A 24,484-nucleotide genomic window follows, 5' to 3' on the forward strand; every position below is an offset into this window, starting at 1 on the left:
GACGAGGGAGTGCGCTGGAGTTCGGGGTCCCTGCTCACAGGACGAGGGAGCGCGCTGGAGTTCGGGGTCCCTGCTCACAGGACGAGGGAGCGCGCTGGAGTTCGGGGTCCCTGCTCACAGGACGAGGGAGCGCGCTGGAGTTCGGGGTCCCTGCTCACAGGACGAGGGAGCGCGCTGGAGTTCGGGGTCCCTGCTCACAGGACGAGGGAGCGCGCTGGAGTTCGGGGTCCCTGCTCACAGGACGAGGGAGCGCGCTGGAGTTCGGGGTCCCTGCTCACAGGACGAGGGAGCGCGCTGGAGTTCGGGGTCCCTGCTCACAGGACGAGGGAGCGCGCTGGAGTTCGGGGTCCCTGCTCACAGGACGAGGGAGCGCGCTGGAGTTCGGGGTCCCTGCTCACAGGACGAGGGAGCGCGCTGGAGTTCGGGGTCCCTGCTCACAGGACGAGGGAGCGCGCTGGAGTTCGGGGTCCCTGCTCACAGGACGAGGGAGCGCGCTGGAGTTCGGGGTCCCTGCTCACAGGACGAGGGAGCGCGCTGGAGTTCGGGGTCCCTGCTGACAGGAGGAGGGAGCGCGCTGGAGTTCGGGGTCCCTGCTGACAGGAGGAGGGAGCGCGCTGGAGTTCGGGGTCCCTGCTGACAGGACGAGGGAGCGCGCTGGAGTTCGGGGTCCCTGCTCACAGGACGAGGGAGCCGCTGGAGTTCGGGGTCCCTGCTCACAGGACGAGGGAGCGCGCTGGAGTTCGGGGTCCCTGCTCACAGGACGAGGGAGCGCGCTGGAGTTCGGGGTCCCTGCTGACAGGACGAGGGAGCGCGCTGGAGTTCGGGGTCCCTGCTGACAGGACGAGGGAGTGCGCTGGAGTTCGGGGTCCCTGCTGACAGGAGGAGGGAGTGCGCTGGAGTTCGGGGTCCCTGCTGACAGGACGAGGGAGTGCGCTGGAGTTCGGGGTCCCTGCTCACAGGATGAGGGAGTGCGCTGGAGTTCGGGGTCCCTGCTCACAGGACGAGGGAGTGCGCTGGAGTTCGGGCAGCAGGTTCACATTAGGGGTGTTTTCGTAGATGTCTCTGGATTTCAGTAGCTGGATCCCAACCAAAGCAATTGGTGGCAGCTTTGAATTGTAAAATTTCAGTGCTTCTGAAAGACCTCTCCTTCTGTGTGTCTTCTCCACATCCTAGGCGAGAAATTGTTTCAGAGCGAATCTCAGGAAGGGCTGCTGCCACTGGAATGTGGGCCAGTCTGCCCGGGACAGATCCCTCTTTCAAGCAAGCATCTGCCCTTCTCCCAGTTCAGTTGGAAACTTGAGTTTGTCCAGGCGAGGTGGCCTCCGGGAGAGGCCAGGTGGAAGTCCTGGTGTGAGCCGAGGAGTTTGGTCTCCTTCTCACAAGCAGTTGCCAGCCATGGGCACATGCACATTCTCGCCTTCTCCGTCATTCTTCCCTTTGGAGGGAGAACCCAGGAGTGCTGCGGTGCCCCATGGAGGGTGGGGGAGAACCCGGGAGTGGTGGGGCGCCCCACGGAGGGAGGGGGAGAACCCGGGAGTGCTGTGGCGCCCCATGAAGGAAAGCAGGGGTGGGAGATGTCCACGGGTGAGGGCGTTCTGCCCTGCCCCTCCATGGGTCACTGCGCCTGCCTGGTCAGATGGCGGAACTTTCTGGGCACAGAGTAGGGGCTGTAACCACACTTACTGCACAGTTGTTGCAAGAATCAAATGTCAGCTGCTTGGTGCCCGGGAGCTCGGTCCAGGTGAAGTGCTTTGTTGGGGGCAGATCCTGCCGTGAATCTGAGTGGATAGAGGCTCGTGCAAGAGGCCTCCAGCAGCACAGGTGGTCTGACACCTGCCCCAACACACTTCTGCTTTGCTTCCCAAACCCACTGGGTTGATGGAAGCATTTCCGTCCTCTCCTGGTGAGCACCCCTGTGCTCTTCACTGCAAACCTCCTTTTTAAGAAGGTTGAGTCCTGAGAAACTCCGCGTGCACACACATCCGCCTGCGGCCACCTGTCAGGATAGCCTGGGTGTCAGTGTCGACAGCTGGGTGGCGCTGCCCACACCGGACATTCTGCTAATCACTGGGTGGTCATGCCTTCCTCTTCCGAAGCAACCTCACTCGGAAGCTCAGCGCAAACCCTGCCAGTCACCCAGCAGCCGCGGATGGGTGAGTCACTGTGATAAACACAGATGAGGAAATACAGAGTCATCTCCCCACAATTCTGTACTCCGTGTGTGAGGGAGACAGAGAGCGGGGTGGGCGGAGAGACAGAGAAGGCTGGGGAGGAGGAGGAGGAGCCCAGAAGCTGGAACGGCCTTTCTGGGTGAGAACACAGCGTGTACCAGCCTGACCCTGTGGACCACAAGGCTCACGGTGCCCACCATCATGGGCCTGGACTCGCCATGGACTTGCCCGGTGGGTCCTGAGGGCTTGTGTGGCCCCCTCACTCTGACCTCACTCTGACCCAGGACAGCCCGAGGGGTCCTTCAGCGTCAGACCTGTTCTCCAGGCAGGACCCAGCAGAAACCCCTCCTCTGTCTCCACCCACAGGCCTCCTTGTCCTTTACAAAGTACAGGGGTCACGCTGGAGGTTTTCCTTAGGGGCTCAGAAAGCCACACTCCGCGATCACAGTCAGGCTTGATGGGGTCAGACAGGCACGGGGTGTGCTAGGGAGTGTCTAAGCAGTTGCTCTTCGGGTGTGAGGAGTCCTGGTCTGCTCCCCCACCAGCGGGCTTCCAGCTTTCAGCGTGAACTTGCTGGCTGCAGAGTTGGTGTGAGATACTCGCCTTGGAAGGCAGATGCACCCTCAGGGCATCAGGAAGTCTTGGTCAGGGGGATGGTGTTAGGGGAGAGACCAGCTTAGCTGAAGGGGATTTCCAGTATGTGGTTCTGACCTGGCCTGCTGCACAGGCTCAAGGCTCACAGGACGTCCTTCCTCCAGGGTCACCCTGGGCCCCTGCACTGCAAATCTATAGCACCCATGGGCAGCAGGGCCTCCCCAGACAGCCCATCACACAAAGGACCACCTGCGGCCGGCCCCTCACCTGGAGGTGGTAGCACAGCTACAGCCACACTTTACCACTGGCGGGGCGGAGACCGAGGGCCCTGCGGACGGCCAGTCCTTCCCAGGCTCCCACTCAGGGGCAGCCCCAGAAACAAGCACACGTGTACTGTTAGAAACATCCAGGGGGAGGCCGCATAACTGGAGGACCAGGAGGAGCATTGCGGCATCTCGGGGCAGTCTGTCCTGTGCCCTGTGGCAGAGCTGAGCCTCGTGGCAGAGCTGAGTCATGTGGCAGAGCTGAGTCGCGTGGCAGAGCTGAGTCGGCTTCTGAGAGGGAGCATCCTGTTCCCTGCAGCCCTGGCAAGAGCCGCCAGGCCAGCTCGTCCCATCCGGAGGAGCCTCCCTTAGGTGATGGCTAAGGAGGCCCAGGGTCTCTGCTGATGGTCGGTTTATACAGTTGTGCTGCTGACCCTGCCTTCTCTTTGAGCCAGAGACACTGCCACCCAAGGGCCAGGCCGCAGTGGGTAGGGGTGGCGGTGGGGATTGGTGAGGTCCCCCAAGGTGTGGCAGACGCTGGAGGAGGGTGTCTGGGCTCCGACTGCCCCCATGTGGAATCTTGGGCGTGCTGCTCAACCTTCAGCCTCGGTTTCCTCTTCCACGAAAGGGGAAAACAGTGGCTCAGGCTGGCAGTGTGACTAAGGAGGTGATGCCTACATGGTGGCTATTGTTAACGCCACAGTCGCTCTTTTGCTTTAGGAAATTGTCTCAAGGAAGTTCTTGTTAAAATGCAAATGTTGGTTGTAAATTATCCCCCCTCCTACCTGGCACCAGCTGACTCATCAGAAGGGCTAGGGGAACAGAAGGGGCAACAGTGGGGGGCACAGGGAAGCCCTGGCTTGCAGCCCTGGGGAGATGGCACTGCCCCTCAGGGACCACGAAGCTGCCACCACACATTGCCCCTGCCTCAGAGCTGCCCGTGAGGCCCTCCCGAACTGTCAGGCCAGCCTGGCTGCCTTGGCTGGGCTCCTCAGCGGCCCCTTCATGGTGTTTGTTCAGCCACAATGCCTGCTGGTTTCCCATGGCCCTGGAGTGCTGTTTCCCTGGCCCTCCCTTCCCTCTTCGGTTCAGGTTGCACGGCTGTCCTGTTCATCACCAGTCGAAGGGCCCTTCACTTGTGTGTCTCTCACTCCCCCGGACTTGCCGGGAAAGCCTCTCCCTCGAATTCTCTGTGCCCCGGGCAGCAGCTGTAGCTCCAGCGCAGGCAGAGCGGGAGCCGAGACGAGAGCCCCGAGTGTCTTCTCTGCCCGTGTGACTGTCCTGCAGGCTCCAGCCACCTCCATTGCTGTGCCAAGTAACCTGTCCCACACGTCCATCTTCAGGTCCCCCTGCCTCGGGACCTTGGCACGTGACGTCCCCTTTCCTGCCAGGCTCAGGCCCTGGCTTCATTCAGGTCTCCATGGTGCGGTTTCCTCCCTGGACTCCCTCCATGGCTGTGGCCTCCGCACACCCAAGCCACCTAGCCTTCTGCTGCGTGGCCTGCGCTGCTGCTTGCCATCATGGGTATTTTTTAAAAGGTGATTAATAACTCCTTCACCTTGAAAGAGTTAGGGGACCACCTTATTCTGAGAACTCATAAAGGGACAGAATCAAGTATGTATCCTGCTTGTCCTGGCAAACAAAGAGTTGATGACGGAAAGTTCTTTATAGAAAGTTAGCTAATAGGTCGGGCACGGTGGCTCACGCCTGTAATCGCAGCACTTTGGGAGGCCGAGGCGGGCGGATCACAAGGTCAGGAGATCAAGACCATCCTGGCTAACACAGTGAAACCCCGTCTGTACTAAAAATACAAAAAATTAGCCGTGGTGGTGGCGCCTGTAGTCCCAGCTCTTCGGGAGGCTGAGGCAGGAGAATGACATGAACCTGGGAGGTGGAGCTTGCAGTGAGCCAAGATTGCGCCACTGCACTCCAGCATGGGTGACAGAGCCAGACGCCGTCTCAAAAAAAAAAAAAAAAAAAAAAAAAAAGTAAGTTAGCTAATAAATGAAGAATGAATTAAAATATTGCCATTTTGCAACTTCAGTGAAATCTCAGATGTGGGCATTGGTCCTCAATGGCTGCGGAAATTAGGAGGCGAAAGGCCGATGGGGGCGTTCACAGTGTGGGACAGGTTGGCCATAGATGGACCCCAATCGATCTAATCAGAAGGACAGGGCCAACCAGACCCCGTGCGCCTTTGGATGGGACATGCTGAGAATCGCACGGCCCGACTGGGACCAGCCTGAATGAGGTCAGCCTTCAGTTCTAAGCACTGGTGTACCAGCACAGAGGGGAATGTGCTGAACTGCACCCAGCCACGCAGAGGCCATGAGACCCGGCAACAACCTGGTGTCCTCTCCTCAACAAATCAATGAAAGGAGGAGAAGGAGAAGGAATCTCGTCTATTGATCAAAAAAAGATGAGCTCTCGTCACCAAACACAGCACGCAGACCTTGTCTGGACCCTGTTGTCATAAGCCAACCAAACGGAGGCTGCCAAAAGCATTGATGAGGCCATTGGGAACTTTGGTGGTTTGAAGGAATTACTTACTTTTGGGTGTGATAATGGGATCGTGATTATTTTTTAGAAAGAGCTGTCATTTAGAGATTCTACTGCACTGTTGGTGGTGAAATGAGAGATTTACTTAAAAATATGCCAGTGGTGCTGGCGTGGGGATGGGGCTCGGGGTGCCATGGGGTGCAGATGAGAGGTCACTGGTCACTAGCCACTGTGATGAGGGCAGCAGGGCTGGCAGGTACAGAGTGTTTAGTATACTTTGCTTTCCGTTGGTATGTATTTGGCAATTTCCTAATAAAAAGTTAAAAATTGGCCGGGCCCTGTGGCTCCTGCCTGTGATCCAGCACTTTGGGAGACTGAGGCGGGAAGATCACTGGAGGCCAGGAGTTTGTGACCAGCCTGGGCAATAGAGCAAGACCCTATCTCTATGAAAAAAAAATTAGCCAGGTGCGGTAGGACATGCCTGTAGTCTCAGCCACTCGAGAGGCTGGGGCAGGAAGATTGCTTGAGTCCAGGAGCTTGAAGTTGCGGTGAGCCAGGATCGGGCCATTGCACTCCAGCCTGGGTGACAGAGTGACGCCTGTCTCAAAAAGATGTTTTTAAGTTAAAAATCAGCCAATAGGTGGATTATTCATCCCATAATCACCATTAGGCTGAAAAGGTAACGTTTTTCCTTTGGGTCACAAAGGGCTTCTGTAACCCCAGCAAAGTATCAACGTAATATTACTTAAATTCCAGGAAGCCCTCAAAATAGGCAGTGTTATAAGCTAGGATGGTTTGCACAAGCATGGAAACAAATAAATGACATAAACCCTGACATAAAATAAGTGTGGAACCCATTTTATATGTTTGTGTGTTTTGTTTGCTTTCAAGAAGTTTAAGGTGTTTGGAAGAATCACTCACCCTAAATCATTGATTATGGTTCTGATGGTTTGAGGAGATGTAGTTACACCGATAAGCCTTAAATGATAAGAAAACTGCTTTTCAAAGTTCCTCTTATTCTTATATTAACTTTATTATTTTTAATTTTAATTTTTATTTTTGAGACGGAGTCTCATTCACTCTCACTCAGACTGGAGTGCAATGGCGTGATCTCGACTCACTGCAACCTGCACCTCCCAGGTTCAAGTGATTCTCCTGCCTCAGCCTCCTGAGTAGCTGGGATTACAGGCATGCACCACCACACCCAGCTAATTTTTGTATTTTTTTTTAGTAGAGTTGGGGTGTTGCCATGTTGGCCAGGCTGGTCTCGAACTCCTGACCTCAGGTGATCTGCCCGCTGCAGCCTCCCAAAGTCCTGGGATAACAGTTGTGAGCCACTGTGCCTGGTTACATTCACTTTAATAACTGAAACGTTACAGAGCTATAGGGCTGTGTTGAACACATCCAGGGCTGGTCCTGCCTTGTGCTGGCTCTGTTTCTCCTTCTTTTCGTTTGATATTGGTCTCTGGCTGCTCTGAGCAGCACACAGTGGGGAGCCTCTGCTCCTCCCTGTTGAAAGGGTGATATAGCTTGGATGTCCCGCTCCAGTCTCATGTGGGGATGTAGTCCCCAGTGCTGGAGGTAGGGCCTGGTGGGAGGAGCTGGGTCATAGGGATGGCTCCCTTCTGGCTTGGTGCTGTCCTTGTGATAGTGAGCTCTTGAGAGAGCTGGGAATCAGTCTGTGGCATCTTCCCCCCACCACCTGCCCTCCCACTCTTGCTGTGCAACACATGGGCTCCTCCTGTGTCTTCTGACATGATTGGAAGCTTCCCGAGGCCTCATCGGAAGCCAAGCAGATGCCAGCGCCATGCTTCCTGTGTAGCCTACAGAAACTGAGCCAGTCAAACCCCTTTTCTTTATAAATTACCCAGTCTCAGTTTCTTTATAGCAATGCAAGCATGGCCTACCTACCACAGGGAGGAATGGGCGTGTCGGGGAGGTGGGGTAAAGGCCAGGACCTGAGGGCTCCTCAGTGTTGTGGATAAAAAGGGGGGTGGACATTTCCTGGGTCCTTGCCACCCCCTGCGAAGTCATGGGGTCTTCCTGAGTGTACAGGATGCTGCCTGGCCCGGCCTCAGCCCTCCTGTCTCCACCCATGCAGGACGATGCCTGCAGAAGTGTCCCTGGGTCACAGCCCATCAGAAGGAGGATTGGGCAGTGGTGTGGGGGCCCGCACAGCCGAGGGCCTGTCTGCACAGAGATTCTTGGGGGGCTCAAGGCAGCCCTGCACCCCAGCCAGGAGCTCCATGTGTCACCCTTTTTGTTAGTTTATTTGTTTAAGGTTTTCTTGTTTGAGTCACAGAAATGAGATTGAGAAAGGGGCGTGCTGCGGCTCCCCTGCTGTGTCCTAGGCAAATGTCATGGAGCCCGGTCACCCAGATAGCTGTGTCCAGGCATTGGCAGCCAAGCCTGCCTGGGAAGACTCCCAGCGGGGGCTCACCCCACCCAGTTCCCACCAGCAGGAGCAGGCAGTGCCCACCGCTACCCCCACTTGGAGGTTCTGAGGTGTCAGTCACCTTTTTGTTGTTGTTTTTAAAAAATTTTATTGAGGTGGAATTTGCATGCTACACAAGTCACCTGTCTCAGGTGTATGATTTAGTGGTTGTCACCGCATCATGCAGCCACCAGCACGATCCACCATCGGTATTGGGAGAACCCGCCCCCAATGGTTAACGTGGGTTATTTTCTATTCTCTAAGCATCTGGGCTGGTCTGAGAAATAAATGGAAAGAGTACAGGAGAGAGAAATTTTAAAGCTGGGTGTCCTGGGGAGACATCACATGTCAGCAGGTTCCGTGATGTTCCTCGAGTCATAAAACCAGCAAGTTTTTATTAGCGATTTTCAAAAGGGGAGGGAGTGCATGAAAAGGGTGTGGGTCACAGAGATCACATACTTCACAAGGTAATAAAATACCACAAGGCAAGTGGAGGCAGGGGAGATCACAGCACCACAGGATGGGGCGAAATTAAAATTGCTAATGAAGTTTTGGGCACGCATTGTCATTGATAACGTCTTATCAGGAGACAGGGTTTGAGAGCAGACAACCTGTCTGACCAAAGTTTATTAGGTGGGAATTTCCTCCTCCTAATGAGCCTGGAGACCGGAGCTTATTTCATCCCTTCGACTTTGACCGTAAAAGGCAGCTGCCTCAAGGGGGTCTTCTATAGACCTACCCTCAGGGCACATTCTCTTTCTCAGGGATGTTCCTTGCTGAGAAAAATAATTCAGCGATATTTCTCCTATTTGCCTTTGAAAGAAGAGAAATATGGCTTTGTTCTGTCCAGCTCACCGGCAGTCAGAGTCCAAGGCCGTCTCCCTGTTCCCTGAACATTGCTGTTATCCTGTTCCTTTTTTCAAGGCACCCAGATTTCATATTGTTCAAGCACACATGCTCTACAAACAATTTGTGCAGTTAACGCAATCATCACAGGGTCCTGAGGCGACATACATCCCCCTCAGCTTATGAAGATGACGGGATTAAGAGATGAAAGTAAAGATAGGCATAGGAAATCAAAAGGGTATTGACTGGGGAAGTGATAAGTGTCCATGAAATCGTCACAATTTATGTTCAGAGATTGCAGTAAAGATAGACGTAAGAAATCATAAAAGTATTAATTTGGGGAACTAATAAATGTCCATGAAATCTTCAAATTTATGTTCTTCTGCCACGGCTTCAGCTGGTCCCTCCATTCGGGATCCCTGACTTCCCGCAACACGTCGGAACATTGCATCCTTCCAGATAGACCCCGTGTGCCCCTTCACGGCTCACCTCATTCCTGTCCCAGGCCTGGCAGCCCTGGCATAGCTCCCGTCTCCATGGACGCGCCTGCTTCAAATATTTCGCAGCAGCGGAGTCAGACAAGATGTGGCCTCTCGCTGAGCAGCACGTCCTGAGGCTTGTCTGTGCTGTGGTGTGAGTCAGAGCCTCCCTCCTTTCCATGGCTGAACCAAGTTTCGTCGTATGCATGTACTGTGCATCTGCCCAGCAGCTGATGGATGCTGGGGTGCCCACTTTGTGGCTATTGGGAATCGAGTGGCTGAACACTTCACGGCCATTTGTGTTCACGACACCGGCTGCACATGTGTTTCCATTTCTCTCGCACAGACACCTAGGAGTTGATGTCTTTTATGAAAGAGTAAGTTTTTGAGTAAGTTAGGTATGCCCAGGGAACAAGGTTCAGAAGGCACAGAAGCAACCAAAGGAAGAGTGAGTAGTAAACATCTTGCTGTGTCTCCTACTGGTGTCTCCCTAAAGGCAGTCATTGTCGCCAGATTCTTGTGTTTCCCCTGAGGCCTTTCCATGTCTGTCAGCAGAAAAGCACACTGCATTTGATGTAAAAGAGATGTGTCTTGGTTTGGGTTCCCCTGAAGGCAGAGCCCAGGCAGGGGCTTGGGTGCAGGTGGATTACCTGGAGGGGACCCAGGAAGCCCAAGGGAACGGGGGAGCAGTGGGATGGAGAGGTGGGAAGAAAGAAGGAGTCTGTGCAGCCGAGTTGCTGAGCAGTTCCCACAGAGGGCAGCCATGTTCATTTCTACTAGGCACCTCCACGGGCTGTGCCTCTGAAGGATGGGAGGTTGGGTTATTTGTGGGAGGACCTGGACCCCTCCTGGCTGAGGCTGGCCCCAGGGATTGCCACCTCCACTTTCTGCGGCTTAGGTAGGATCTTTGTGTAGATGTTTGCACAGACAGTAGCTTTGTCTGTTCACAGTTCACTTGACCATGTATCTTGGGAACGTACCTCAATTGTTTTTTTTTCTGAGATGGAGCCTTGCTCTGTCACTCAGGCTGGAGTGTGGTGGTGCCATCTTGGCTCACTGCAACCTCTGCCTCCCAGGTTCAAGCCATTCTTCTGCCTCAGCCTCCTGAGTAGCTGGGACTACAGGCACCGGCCCCCGTGCCCGTCTGGTTTTTGTATTTTTAGTAGAGACAGGATTTCACAATGTTGGTCAGGCTTGTCTTGAGCTGCTCACCTCTGGTGATCTGCCCACCTCAGCCTCCCAAAGTGCTGGGATTACAGGCATGAGCCACCCACCCAGTCCCATACCTCACTCTTAAATGGAACATAATATTTCCTTGTATGGATACGCTGTGGTTTATTTACTAGTCTTGCCTAATGATGGACCTTTAGATTTGTGTTTTTCTGTGAGAAATATAACTTACTTTGAAATGCATCAGAAGTAAGATAGGTGGATGGACGTGGGCTAGGCAAGGTAGTGCGGTGTGAATGGGAGCGTCTGGGGGCCCATGGATCTTCACTGCACAACTGGTTAAATACATTGCCATGTATTTGAAAGGTTCAAAAAGTAAAACGGTGGGGATAGTGCTGGTCTTTTAAGTGTTAAAGCCCCAAGACAGCGGTATTGTGGGGTACAGGATCCATCAGCTCAGCTTCTTCCCAGATAGGCGAGGGCAGGGAACCTGAGACCCCTGGACCCCTGGCAGGAGGGCACCTGGAAGGGTCGTGGGAAGCCCTGGAGTGCCTCGGAGCAGGGAGCCCAGTACAGAGCGTGATTCTGATGCCCGAGCCTCGGGCTTGGTGAGGTGGCCCCTCGTAGAAGCCTTACTCCCTACTCTTTGCCCTATTTCTGCTGGACAGGAGCACTTGAAATTCAGGGTCTATCACTGTATCCGCAATAACAGGAACATGTGGAGACCCCTCACCACGCACGGAGCTCACTTCTGCTCACAGCAAGCCTGTAGGTGCAGCCCCTGCAGACCCCATGCATAGGTGGGGACGTGGAAGCCCCAGGATGCAGGGGGACAGGTCAGTGGGTGGTCCTGTCCAGCCTGCTCTTCTGCCCTCACGTCTGCTGGGTGACTTGGCAGTGTGCAGCGTCAGTGCCGGTCCCCCTGGTCCCCCTGGTGGGCCTGGGGCCAGCTGACTCTGCCAGGGAGGGGGTGGGATTTCAGGCTGAATAGGCTGGGAGCCGGGACAGAGAAAGAGGTGAGATGGGACTGGGGCTGGGTGGACTGTGCCTGTGTGGGGTTTGTGTCACCTGCTGTGACATGACATTGTGACATGACATTGTGATGTTGGCTGCAGCAGCAGAGGGCAGCTGGGAGGTACTGTTGTGGCGGTTGCAGCTCCCTGCCTGGGTGTGGCATGGCCTGAGCCTGAGGACCCAGGCCAGTCTCAGCCAGTTGTCCAGAACCTGCAGGAAGTGCTGGCTCCACCAAGAACGGGAGTGGGGGCCTGGCCACCCTGACGATGGGAATAGAAGAGGCAGCTGCGAGGGCGGGAACCTGTGCATTGCCGGGGTAGAACCAGCCACCTAGAAACTGAACACTAGACAGGCACCGAGTGACGCAGATTTCCCCGTATGTTGGCACCTGTGCTGCCAGCTGTCTTGGGGCTGAGTTACAACGAACACCACTAGCTCCCAGCGGGATGTGGGACGTGCAGGGCTGAGCTGGACGTGTGAACAGGCCTTTCCTCGTGGGATCTGAATCCCTTCCTGTCCCTGCTGTGGGAAGGGCTGGGGTGCATGTGGATGGCTGGGCAACAGCAGGAGGGTGGCAGGCTTGCGGGCCACAGTAACAGCTGCTGAGGGCTGGGCCCTCATGTCCCCCAAAACTCATGGGCGGAAATCCTCACGGCCAAGGCAGTGGCATTAGGAGGTGAAGCCTTTGGGAGGTGATGAGGCCTGGAGGAGAGAGCCCTCATGCTGGGATTAGTGCTCTTAGGAAGGAGAGGTCCCTTGCCCCTTCCACATGTGAGGACACAGTGAGAAGATGCTTATCTGCAAGCTGCAGGTGGGCCCTCGCCAGAGCTGGGCCATGCGGGCACCTGGTCTGGGACTTCCAGCCTGCAGGACTGTGAGAAATAGGTTTCTGCTGCTGAGAAGCTGCCAGTCTGTGGGATTTTGCTGTAGCAGCCAGAATGGACTAAGACAGTAGGGGAGTGGGAGATTCACGCTGGAGCTGAGAGCCTGACGTGGGAACGTGACAGGCCAGCGAGGCTGTAGACACGGACACACATCACTGCTCGTGGGGCGCCCGAACTTAGAGCACAGTGAACCAGACAGCGATGAAGCAAAGCCACTGCCACCAATTCCGAGGTTCAGCCAGCAGGCACTGAACACACCAGCAACTCAGTGGCACCCAGCATGCCCGGTGGCATGTCCCTTCAGTGGACGGGGCACCAACCCGGCGTGTGTGTGGTGGAAGTGTGTGGTGCGAGCACACCCGGCGGGAGCTCCTCTCTTGCCGTTGTGTGGCAGCAGCTGCTGCGCACAATGCAGCTGAGTTTGCCCCCTGCACCCTCGGTGTCCCCATGTCTGTGTCCAGTGGGCAGCTGTGATGGGACATCTGGAGTTGCCGTTGCCTGTCACAGGAACAAGCATTGGTGGGCAGACCCTAGCCCAGAGGAGGCCCCAGGGGCAAGCCACCAGTCTGGGGGGGCAGAAGGTGGGGAGGGTGAAGGGCCCACCCTCTTCTGGTTCCTATCATGCGTGGATCTCCAGTGCCCACCTCATTCCTGGTGGACACCGTACTATCGGGTTCAGTGGGCTTTGGGAATGCCAATATGGCTGATTGCAGGGTGGCCTCAGGCAGCCCGTGACGGGGTCAGGTCAGAAACGGGAGAAAGAGAAGCTGCTTTAGAGACACTGCTACTGGAAAGAAGGAAAGGCAGGGACTGTCAGACTGGGGCTGCCAGGAGGGCGTGGTGGCCAGGATGGGGGACACGCTGCTGTCATGTCCCTGCATAGGTCCACCGATCAAGGAAAAGGAAGGGAAGAGAGCCGTGCTCCTGGGGGCTTTTGCGAGAGCTCACCTGGCTTGCCTCCTCCCCAGGGCTGGGCATGGAGAGCTTCTACAGAGGTCATTTTCTCCTGAAACCTAGGGCCCAGAGTGGCATCAGCTTGTGAGGAGAGCAGGAAGGGCCCTGAGGGCTGATGGTGCAGGCCCTGGACAGCCTGGAGAGCTCTCCCACTGGAGTGTTACTAACCTCCACCAACACCTAGGTGACCTCATTTAATCCTTACAGGAACCCTGAGGGGCAAACTGAGGCACAGAGAGGCTTGGCGACTTGCCTGAGGTCACACAGCTAGCAGAATTTTGTGGAAAGCCGGGATTCCACCGCACCCTCGATGTCTCCTTGCCTCTTTGTCTTCAGAATTAGATCAATTTGCTAAAACTCTGTTTGCCCAGAGCTGGATGGACCCGAGCCGACTCCCAGAGTGGTCTAGTTAGTGAGTAACAAAATGGCCCCCAAAGGCTTCTTGCTGTTTTGTGGCGGCCACTTTTCCTGATATGCATTGGTGCAGCTTGACTGAACGTCTTTTCTTCTGAATGTGCCCTTAACCCTGGCTCACGTATTTTGCTGGAATTTTCAGCCCCTGCTCCTGCCTGTGCTGCCAAATGGCTGTGGCCAACTGCCCAGACAAGGTTTAAAGTTTCTGTCTGAAATCTTGGGAAAATGGGTCGTTTAGAGAATTGATTTTCAGCAAACTGACCAATCAAGGTCATTTTGTGAATTGACTTTCAGAGAATTGATTTCCCATATCCTGATCCAATGACTAAACTTTTAAAAACAAGTCTGCAAGCCCCAATTCAGAAGCACGGGATTTTGCATGTTAAGAAACAGTTATGGGAACACAACATCCTGAGTGTATTAAATGCCACTAAATTGCGCACTAAATTTTAAATGGCTGATTTTATGTTATCTGAATTTCACTGCAATTAAGAAACAACTAACAAAATTCATACCCAGAACATGAATTCATTCCAGACAGAGTTAAATTTATGGAGGAATCTAATAAAGACTCTTAATCTACCAAAGAGATAAGAAAAAGGGACCACAGCCATCAACGTAAATACATTACAAAATCTGAACAGCAGATTCAAGACAGGAACAGATAGATATGAAAATGGCACATCCTGGAAATGAAAAATATAGTCACCGAGACAAAAGGCTCAGAAGGTGGCATAGGATCAAGTACACAGCTGAAAAGAGAATTAGTGAAGTAGAAGAGAGAAATAAGGAATTTGACCAGAATGTAAAACAGAGAGACAGAGATGACAGTTTCTTTCTTTCTTTTTTTTTTAAACAAAGTCTCGCTCTGTTTCCCAGGCTGGAGTGCAGTGGCACCATTTCCGCTCACTGCAACCTCCGCCTCCTGGGTTTAAGCAATTCTTGTGCCTCAGCCTCCTGAGTATCTGGGACTACTACAGATGTGTGCCACCATGCCCAGCTGATTTTCGTATTTTCAGTAGAGATGGGGCTTTGCCATGTTGGTCAAGATGGTCTTGAACTCTTGGCCTCAAGTGATCCACCAACCTTGGCCTCCCAAAGTGCTGGGATTACAGGTGTGAGCCACAATGCCCGGCCTGAGATGATTTAACACGTGTGCATGCATGTGCACACACAGACGTGCACACACAGCAACTGAAAGCCCTGGCAAGGCTGGGCTGAAAGCCCCCAGGAATGGAGACTCCTGGGCCTCAGGGTCCTCATCCATACAGGGGGAGGGTTGGGCTGTTGTGACTTGAGCTCACCGAGAGTGTTTGGCAGGGTCTTTATGTCATCGCTCCTGAGGGTCCTGTGGAGCCTGTTCCTGCTGGCGCATCGGCAGCTCAGAGCCACACGCCTTTCCCGAGGGTGCTCTGGGCCCATCTGCCCCTGGCCCTCCCTCCCTCGGTCACCCTAACAGCTGCACCTGCAGCACAAGGTCCCTTGAAAACGCACAGCGAGGCTGGAGCCGCTGCAGACAGGACACGGCCCTGCGGGTGTTTCATCTCGTTGTGAGAGGTTTCCAGTTGGCACAGGTAGTGTCTGCTTTCATCTGTCCTTCCAGAAACAAGGGGCCCTGGGCCACAGGAAGAGCGCACCCTGCACTTCCATGCCTGTGTGGGAGTGGCCTGTGCCCCCCTAGCAAGACCACGCTCATTTTGTGAGAGCTGCCGCCATCCTGTGGCACTTGGGCCTGGAACTCGCATTCCACTCCATTCTGAGGGCCAAGCGATGTTGCTAGATGCAGAGAGATGGGGGCCTGCGGTGGCCGACACCCAAAGCATCCTTGGTGGCTCTTTTTTTCTGAGACAGGCGTGGGAAGGCCCCCTCCTGCCCCCTGGATCTGCCTGTGAGCACAGGGTGCCCCTGAGGGTGTCCAGAATGAGAACAAATTCTGTCTGGGACAGAGCCTTACTCTGTTGCCCAGGCTGACCTATAGTGGTGCAATCATGGCTCACTGCAACCTGGAACTCCAGGGCTCAAGTGATCCTCCCACCTCAGCCTCCTGAGGAGCTGGGACGACAGGACACACCACCATGCCTTCCTAATTTTTTTTTTTTTTTTTTTGGAGACAGGATCTTGCTATGTTGCCAAGGCTAGACTCAAACTCCTGGCCTTAAGTGATTCCCCTCAGCCTTCCAAAGCCAGGTGGCTTTTGATTGCAGATTCTAGCTAGGTTGCAGGACGTGAGGAAGTGGGGGTGTGGAAATCACAGCAACACCCTCTCCCAAGGGTGCTTTCTGTGGCCGTGTACACAGCCCACCTGGCCGGCTCTGAGAGCAGCGACACTTCTGTGGACACTCCAGGCCATCACTGTGCGGGAGCCCGGTGTGTCATAAGTGAAGGACAGCCGTCTTTACCTTGGGGGAGACCGTTGTGGGTGCCACCCTGCAGGCTCGGACATCTGTAATTCCCCAAATGTAGGTGCCGCGTTGAACAGTCCCTTAGACTTCACCGAGGCACCGTGTGGTCACTGTGCACATCCTTCCCAGGTCAGCTGCGGAGTTCCGTGGAAAAGGTTTTGATGAATAATTCCAACTCAGCGGTCCAGGAGCTCAACCTTCTCTTTTCAGAACAGTGCCCCCCATTGTGGAAATCCTCAGTTCAGCCACTGGGAACTCCCCAGTTTTGAGGGCAGGCGTTGGCAGTTTCATTTGGTCCAACACCAATTCCACATTCCTCTGCCCCCTTCAACAGTCTGCGCAGCCTCCCGGTGATGCAGCCTCCCGGTGACACGGCCTCGCTAGCTGCTGTCCTGTACCGGGCCCAGGTGACACCGTGGGACGTCTGTTATTGAGGCGCCCCCTGCCTCTGCCATGGGGTTTCCCACTTTGGGGTCCTTGCATCTGCGTGGCTTCTTCCTTGCTCTCAGGGGTCACCTGGTTGTCAGTGGCCCACGTCCATCAGACCCCCATCATTCTGACTTGTTATTTTGATCATCTGCCGGAAAGCCAGACAGCCGGCCTTGCTGGACCATGTCTGCAATGGGAATTTCGAGGCCGAGAGGGGCCCCTGGGAGTGCACCACGTAAATGGGGGCTTGCACACGGGGAGGGAGGCTCTTTTTCTGATGTTCTGGGATATTTTCTGCCTCTTGTAGAACCACAGGTGTGTGCAGGAGCCCTGAGGAGGCCAGAGAAGGGTGAGCAGGGGGCCGAGGGTTCTGTGGCGAGGCCAGGCTGCGGATGGAGCTGGGGCTTGAACTCAGGAGCTGGTCTTCCCTGCTGGGGCCGCGACGCCCGCCGCTTTCCTGCTGGCTCTCTGGGTCAAGGCCTGGAAAGGCTTTCTTCTCAGGCTCTCATCAGCTTATCGGCCCATTTAGGTAACGGCACTTCCTGTCCATTAACCTCAGCCGCACTGAGATCAGCTCTCCACACTCGCTTGGCGGGAGCCTTCCTATTTGGAGAGTAAAAAGAGCGTGGCCTCCGCAGCGGCCAGGAAGTGGAAAGCCCTGGCTTCCTGGTTCCAGAGAACAAACAGGGGATGCGGCTCCCAGATGCAGCCGAAAGTGCTCTGGGGACGGGGACAGTCGGCTGCGGCCTGTCCCAAGCAGCTGCCCTGTTGCACTGACGTCCTGGCCCCTGAGAACACATCAGTAGGGCCTGGCCGGACCCTGGGCCGATGCCACTCTTAGGGGTGAGATGGGGAGCCTGGCCCAGGCTGAGACCCCCACCCTCCACCCAAAACGTGTCCGGGCCTCCAGGCCCTGCAGAGCACACTGGGGGCTCAAGACGGTGCCTCTTCTGTGGGACTTGGCCACAGCCTGTCTGATGCCTCACTTCCCTGACTCTTGGAGGCATGGTGCTGGCCTGTCTGTAAGTCCCAGACCCCCCCACAGAGCTCGCTCCAGGGCCAGGCCCGGCCCCCTCACCGCCTCTCAGCCAGGCTCAGCTGGTGGCTGGTTCTGCCAGGGAGAAGCCCGGTCTCTCTCTCTGCCTCCAGCTGCCTCTCCCGGGCTGCTGTGGCATCGCCCCAAGCCTGGGCGCCAGTAACAGCCTCTGTCCCTCCAGCCCGTATGATGGCTCTGTACTACCTGGGGACTCCCTCCAGCCAGGCCAGACATGCTGGGCAGCCAGGGTCCCTGGGAGCCCCTTGATAGGGACTGATGGCAGGTGGGGGATAAGTAGCCAAGTGTCTCCTGCCAGCGGGGGCAACTCTGCAGGTGGCTCTGCAGCCTCCCCAGTCCCCCATGGGTGGCTGCCCCCCAAGACCCCCATGGGGCACCTGCCCCTTTGTCCTGACTCCTGCTCCTTCCCTCTCCCCTCCTGGGGTGGCCAGGGGTCACCCGCCATGTAACCCTGAATCCTGTCCCAGCCTCTGCCCCTGGGGAACCCGCCCAGCAAGCCATCGCCCTCACGAAGGTCCAGGCCGGCTTCCATGGTCCCCTCACCACCTCATTCTTTCTGGCCCCAGAGGCCATCACCATTCAGGGCACAAGGGGGCCTGCCCCTTGGCCAGGCGGCTGCCTGTCCTCTGACCCTGGGCTGTGAACAGGGGGAGGGGAGAGCTGGAAACCGGGGTCAGGAGGATGCCAGCAGGTCCGTCACTCCCTGCCTAGATCCGGCCAAGTGCGGGGGACCTTGGCCAGTGTCCTAGAGAGCTGGCGTACCTCCTGGGCCTGACGCGGGCTTCCCGGATTGCATAAAGGCTCCTTCTCCTTACATAGCCAGGGCAAAGGTGCATGACAACCCTGAGCAAGTCAAAACAACCGTCAGCGGCGGGAAACCTCGGTGAACAAACACCGGGAGAGTGGTGAGTAGCTGCCAGGAAAGCCCCAGCCTCCGGCAGGAAAGGGACTCTGGGTGGGGCGGCCCCAGAGAGAAAGTGGTCAGATGTATGGACAGACAGATGGCAGGGTCGGCCAGGCAGCGCTGCCTGCAGGCTGTGCAGTTGGCCTGGGGGTCTGGAGCCTCCAGGACCCACAGATGCGCCCCCACCCTCATCCCTGGCTTCTTTCGGCCCCGCAGCGGGGCAGCAGCACCACACCAGGTGCTGGCGTGTCCTGGTAAAGGCCTCGTGCATTCCGTCCTGCTGGTGGGGGAGGCTGGCCTCATGCGCTTGTCCTTAGAGGGCAGCATGAAGGTGCTGCACCCCACCTGGGAGACGAGGGGAGTGGACCCCACACGAGATCCAGGCCGCATGAGGCAGGGGCTGCCATGCCAGAATACTGCATGCTGGGGGCCTCATGCAACGGAAATGGACTCTCTCAGAGTCCTGGGGCCAGACTTCAAAATCAAGGTGTCGGCAGGGCCACCTCCTGCTGAAGGCTTCAGGAGAACACCCTTCCTGCCGCTCCCAGCTTCCAGTGGCCCAGGCAGTCCTTGGCTTGTGTCTGCATCGCTCCAGTTCTCTGCCTTCATCTCACGTGGGTGTGTCTCTGCACCTTTCCCCCTTCTCTTCTAAGAACATGTCCTTGGATCTCAAGTCCACCCTCGTCCAGGAGGCTCTCATCTCAGAATCCTTAACTTAATCCCATCTATCTGCAAAGACCCCTTTTCCAAATCAGGTCCCATTCTCAGGTTCCTCGGGTTAGGACCTGAACAAAGCTTTTGGGGGCGTCGTTCATCATCCAACCGCACTTGGCATGGGACGGCCCCCTCCTGCCCCCTGGATCTGCCTGTGAGCACAGGGGGCCCCTGGGGCTGTCCAGAGTGAGAACGAATTCTGTTTGGGACAGAGCTGGCAGAGGCCCCAGACGCTGGCCTCCCGAACGGGAACAGGGCTGTGATGTTGGACCCTGTTCTCAACACCAGACCCACGCCACCAATTTGTGCTTCTGTCTGGGCCAGGCTCTCCCTTCCCCCTGCCCCAGTCTCAGGAGGGTGTCTGCAGGTTTCTCTCCCTGGGGGACAGAGCCACGTGTGGGTTCCACTTCATTCTCCAACTGCCCTGGTGCTGAACAGAAGCTGAGTCTGCCCCCCTCCCATCTGTGGGGTTGGAGAGCCTGGGGTATCCTGGCCTCAGAGGCAGTGATGATGCGGGAGGGAGATAGATGGGAGAGGGACCTGGGATGCCATTGGAATCCCTTGGGGCTTCATCTGAGCTGTCTCTGCCCCCTTCTAGCATTCCCAGGTGAGTTTCAGGAGGCCTATGGCCCCTCCTGTACTGGCCTCCACCGTCCAGAGCCTTCCAGCATCATGTCTTCCCCTTGGAGCATCTGGAGGCCCCAGACAGCACCCACCTGATGTTCAGCAGAGGAGGAGACAGAGGCCTGCAGCAGGTGTTTTGTTGGATCGGACGCTGAGCAGAGGGGGAGACCGAGGCCTGCAGCAGGGTGTTTTGTCGGATCGGACGCTGAGCAGAGGGGCAGACCGAGGCCTGCGGCAGGTGTTTTGTCGGATCGGACGCTGAGCAGAGGGGCAGACCGAGGCCTGCGGCAGGTGTTTTGTCGGATCGGACGCTGAGCAGAGGGGCAGACCGAGGCCTGCGGCAGGTGTTTTGTCGGATCGGACGCTGAGCAGAGGGGCAGACCGAGGCCTGCGGCAGGTGTTTTGTCGGATCGGACGCTCAGCAGAGGGGCAGACCGAGGCCTGCGGCAGGTGTTTTGTCGGATCGGACGCTGAGCAGAGGGGCAGACCGAGGCCTGCGGCAGGTGTTTTGTCGGATCGGACGCTGAGCAGAGGGGGAGACCGAGGCCTGCGGCTGGGTGTTTTGTTGGATGCTGCTCCCTGGCCGGGGAGTGAGAGGGAACCCACCTAGAGGTGCTGGATGGGGTGCCTGGCCAGCGTGACCTGCAGGCCCCTCAGCTCCTCACAGCCCCTGCCCCCAGCCTTCCTGGGCCCAGAGATCTCCTTATTCCCCTAGTCCAGGGACAGAGGCTCAGATGTCATGCTTGACCCCACAGGTACAGGGTTAGGGGTGAAGGTGGCTCTCTCTTCATGTCTTCACCATGGCTTCTCTGCCTTCCCCCTGCTCCTGGTGGCCTATGTCCTGCCGCTCCTGATGCCCGACTGTGGTCTGCCCTGGGCTGGTTATGATGCATATGTGCTGTTGTTGTGAACCGTAACACTGAGGTCTGGTCTTACGGTTGGTTTTGATTGTCCCTTCTGCTCCCTTTTCTTGTTTTAATATTTTACCATTTTCCGTTTTAATGTATTTGTTGTCTTTTTGGCTAAATATCTTTTCAGTTATATTTTACTGTATATCTTTTCTGAGTGATTGCTTAGAGATTACAATATACTAAACCTAGCCTTTCACAGTTTCTGTAGATCCTGCTTTGTGACTTCAAGGGAAGTGTGGAAGCGGTGGAAGCACTTAGACCCTGCCTGTGAGTTGTCATATAGCATGTCTGCAAACATTAAAAATCTCACCAGATGATGGGGTGTGTGTGTCTGTTGTGTGTTGTGTGTGTGTGTGTGTGTGTGTGTGTGTGTTTTTAGACAGAGTCTTGCTCTGTCACCCAGGCTGGAGTGCAGTGACCTCTCGGCTCACTGCAACCTCCACCTCCCGGGTTCAAGCGATTCTTCTGCCTCAGCCTCCTGAGTTTCTTTTACTTTCCTTGAGGAGAAAAAATTAAAGTTCCGAGCAAACGCATGATAAGGGAGCTCTTGCTTTCCTCTCTTGGAGTTCTAGGCGGCTGGTGTTAGTGGCACGTGGAACTGATCACATACGTACACTGGGTCTTGAGGCCATCTCCTCCTTTGTAAGTCGAAAGGTTGGTGAGAACGGAGGTGTGGTGTGATCTGACAGTGGCTGGTGGCCTCGTTTGTCCCTGTGCTGCTGGCCTGCCGTGTCTCCAGCTCTTTTAGCGGAATGGCCTGCCTTTGAAAGAGGAAGTGCCACTGACGAGTCTCGTTCCCTGGGGCCACATTCCCACATGGCGAAGGTGGGCAGCACTGAGTTGTGCCTGTGCGTTCACCACCGTCCCCACCCTGCATCATCCCTCGTGGCATCCGTCCCTGCCTGGCCTCCCTGGGCACTGGAGGTGGCACTTCTTGTCTAGGTGTCTCCGGCCTGGCGAAGCTCCGCGGCTCCGGCCTGAACGACAACCTGTAAGCACAGACTGGGCGCTGAGCCCGCCTGAGCTGAGTCAGGGCCGGAGAGCCAGCCGAGTGGCACACTCCCGAGAGCACAGCCGGCCGTGTGGTCAGGGCCTTGGTGGACACGCTGTCCGCCTGGCATGGGCATGGGGACACGAGGGGCAATGCCAGAGCATTCCCAGAGCAAATGTGTGGTCGTCCCCCAACACCTTCTCCCTCGAGGTCCAGCTGCTGCCAAATGTCCCTTAAAACCCCGGGCGGGACTCCAGCAAGAGCCCTGGGAAGCTTGATGACGAGACTCCCGGCCTCGCCTCCCGGCAGTTTCCCCCACTGTGGCAGGCCTGGGCTGGCCTGGACATTTGTACAGGCCCCTCAGTGACTCTAACCCTGGCCAGGTTTGGGGACCACAGGGGACTCTGGGGCCCTCTTTGCTTGGTGACTTGGAGTTCTGGCCTCGTACCCCCAAGATAGCAAAGGGCCTGGCCCTCCTGGTGTCATTGCTCTCCTGGGTCCCAAGCTTGCCTGTCCCCATGGGCCAGGGCAAGGCTGTGTGCCACATAAGTCACCGTTCCATGGAAGGGAAGACTAAGAAGTCACCTGCACCCAGGTCAAGTGGGTCTGTGCAAGTGGACGTCCTTCCTCTTGCTGTCTGCGTGGGTCACGTTGACCAGTTTGTTAAGCCCAGGCCAGAGGAGGCTCACTGCCTAGGCTGGGAATGAGTTTGGTGTGGCTTCACACACACATACTGCACTCACACACACACCACATTCACACACACGCCACACTCACACACCGCACTCACACACACACCCCGCACTCACACACCGCACTCACACACTGCACTCACATGCACTCACATGCCGCACTCACACACTGCACTCACACACCGCACTCACACACACACCGCACTCACACACCACACTCACACACACACCGCACTCACACACACGCACTCACATGCTGCACTCACACACCGCACTCACACACACACCGTACTCACACACACACCACATTCACACACACGCCACACTCACACACCACACTCACACACACACCGCACTCACACACCGCACTCACATGCACTCACACGCCGCACTCACACACTGCACTCACACACCGCACTCACACACACACCGCACTCACACACCACACTCACACACACACCGCACTCACACACACGCACTCACACGCTGCACTCACACACCGCACTCACACACCGCACTCACACACCACACACACACGCCGCACTCACACACAAACACTGCACTCACACACAAACACTGCACTCACACACCGCACTCACACACCGCACTCATACACTGCACTCACACACCGTACTCACACACCGTACTCACACACCGCACTCACACACTGCACTCACACCACACTCACACATGCCGCACTCACACACAAACACCGCACACACACAAACACCGCACTCACACACGCCGCACTCACACGCCGCACTCACACGCCACACTCACACTGCACTCACACACACCGCACTCACACACCGCACTCACACACACCGCACTCTCACACGCCGCACTCACACACACACCGCACTCTCACACACCGCACTCACACCACACTCACACACACACTGCACTCACACACTGCACTCACACGCCGCCCTCACGCACCACACTCACGTGCCACACTCACACACATGCCGCACTCACACACCGCACTCACACACCGCACTCACCACACACACACGCCGCACTCACACACACACCACACTCACACACCACACTCACACTGCACTCACCACACTCACACACACGCCGCATTCACACACCGCACTCACACACCGCACTCACCACACTCACACACACACCGCACTCACACAAACACTGCACTCACACTGCACTCACCACACACACACACACTGCACTCACACACTGCACTCACACACACGCCGCACTCACACACCACACACACACCACACTCACACCGCACTCACACACCGCACTCACACACACTGCACTCACACACCGCACTCACACACACACCGTACTCACACCACACTTACACACACTGCACTCACACACACCGCACTCACACACATACCGCACTCACACACACTGCACTCACACACACACCGCACTCACACCACACTCACACACACACCGCACTCACACCACACTCACACACCGCACTCACACACCGCACTCACACACACCGCACTCACACACACCGCACTCACACACATACCCTCTACTCCATATGATGATAAGTGAGTGGCTGGAGCAAGCCGCAAGGAGCTTTTGAGTGCACACCAGCGCTGCTTCTGCTACCTCCAGGCCTCTGATGGCTGCGGCTGCAGACACAGCCTGCCTTGCGGTGTGTAAGAGCCAGCAAGGATGACACACAGGCACAGAGAGACGAGGCTGGGCTTCAGGAAGCAGGTCTGTGTGGGATGGAAGTGCTTAGAAAGTCATTTCTGGAAGGCTGACACCAGTCAGCACTCCCTGAGCGAAAGGACTTGGGGACGTGTGGATGCACTTCTTGTATCTCCTAGGAAATGCGCCCCGAGGATTTGCGATGTGGAAATGGAACGGGGCTCTGGAGTGCTGGGCGCCCCGTACCTCGAGCAGTACAGGTGGACGTTTAGCTCAGCTCGGGGTTTGTGGCTTCAGGGGGTCATGGTCCACAGGGGTGCCAGGGGGCTGGGTGGGTCGGGGAGAGGAGGCGGGAAGTGCTGAGGAGGAGGATCGCTTGAGCCCAGAAGGTCAAGGCTTC

At 56.3% G+C, this 24,484-nt stretch overlaps 1 protein-coding gene across 3 annotated transcripts; it reads left to right on the top strand.

Annotated features, from left to right (window-relative positions):
• The first annotated feature begins 18,428 nt into the window (after positions 1–18,428).
• LOC123572434 (putative uncharacterized protein encoded by LINC00313) lies at positions 18,429–21,079 on the top strand. 3 transcript variants are annotated; one of them, XR_006697002.3, is made up of 2 exons: positions 18,429–19,129; positions 19,824–21,072. XR_006697002.3 is itself a non-coding variant. In XM_045389361.3 (2 exons), the coding sequence occupies exons 1-2, from the start codon at positions 18,442–18,444 to the stop codon at positions 21,075–21,077; spliced, it is 189 nt and encodes a 62-aa protein (XP_045245296.1). In that variant the 5' UTR covers positions 18,429–18,441; the 3' UTR covers positions 21,078–21,079. The 3 variants fall into 3 exon arrangements, 1 of the variants encoding a protein (XP_045245296.1); XR_006696998.3 differs by having other exon boundaries at positions 18,429–18,512; XM_045389361.3 differs by having other exon boundaries at positions 18,429–18,512; positions 20,960–21,079.
• Positions 21,080–24,484: the final 3,405 nt, after the last annotated feature.

This window comes from Macaca fascicularis, chromosome 3 (assembly GCF_037993035.2).
Source record: "Macaca fascicularis isolate 582-1 chromosome 3, T2T-MFA8v1.1".
Lineage (NCBI taxonomy): Eukaryota > Metazoa > Chordata > Mammalia > Primates > Cercopithecidae > Macaca > Macaca fascicularis.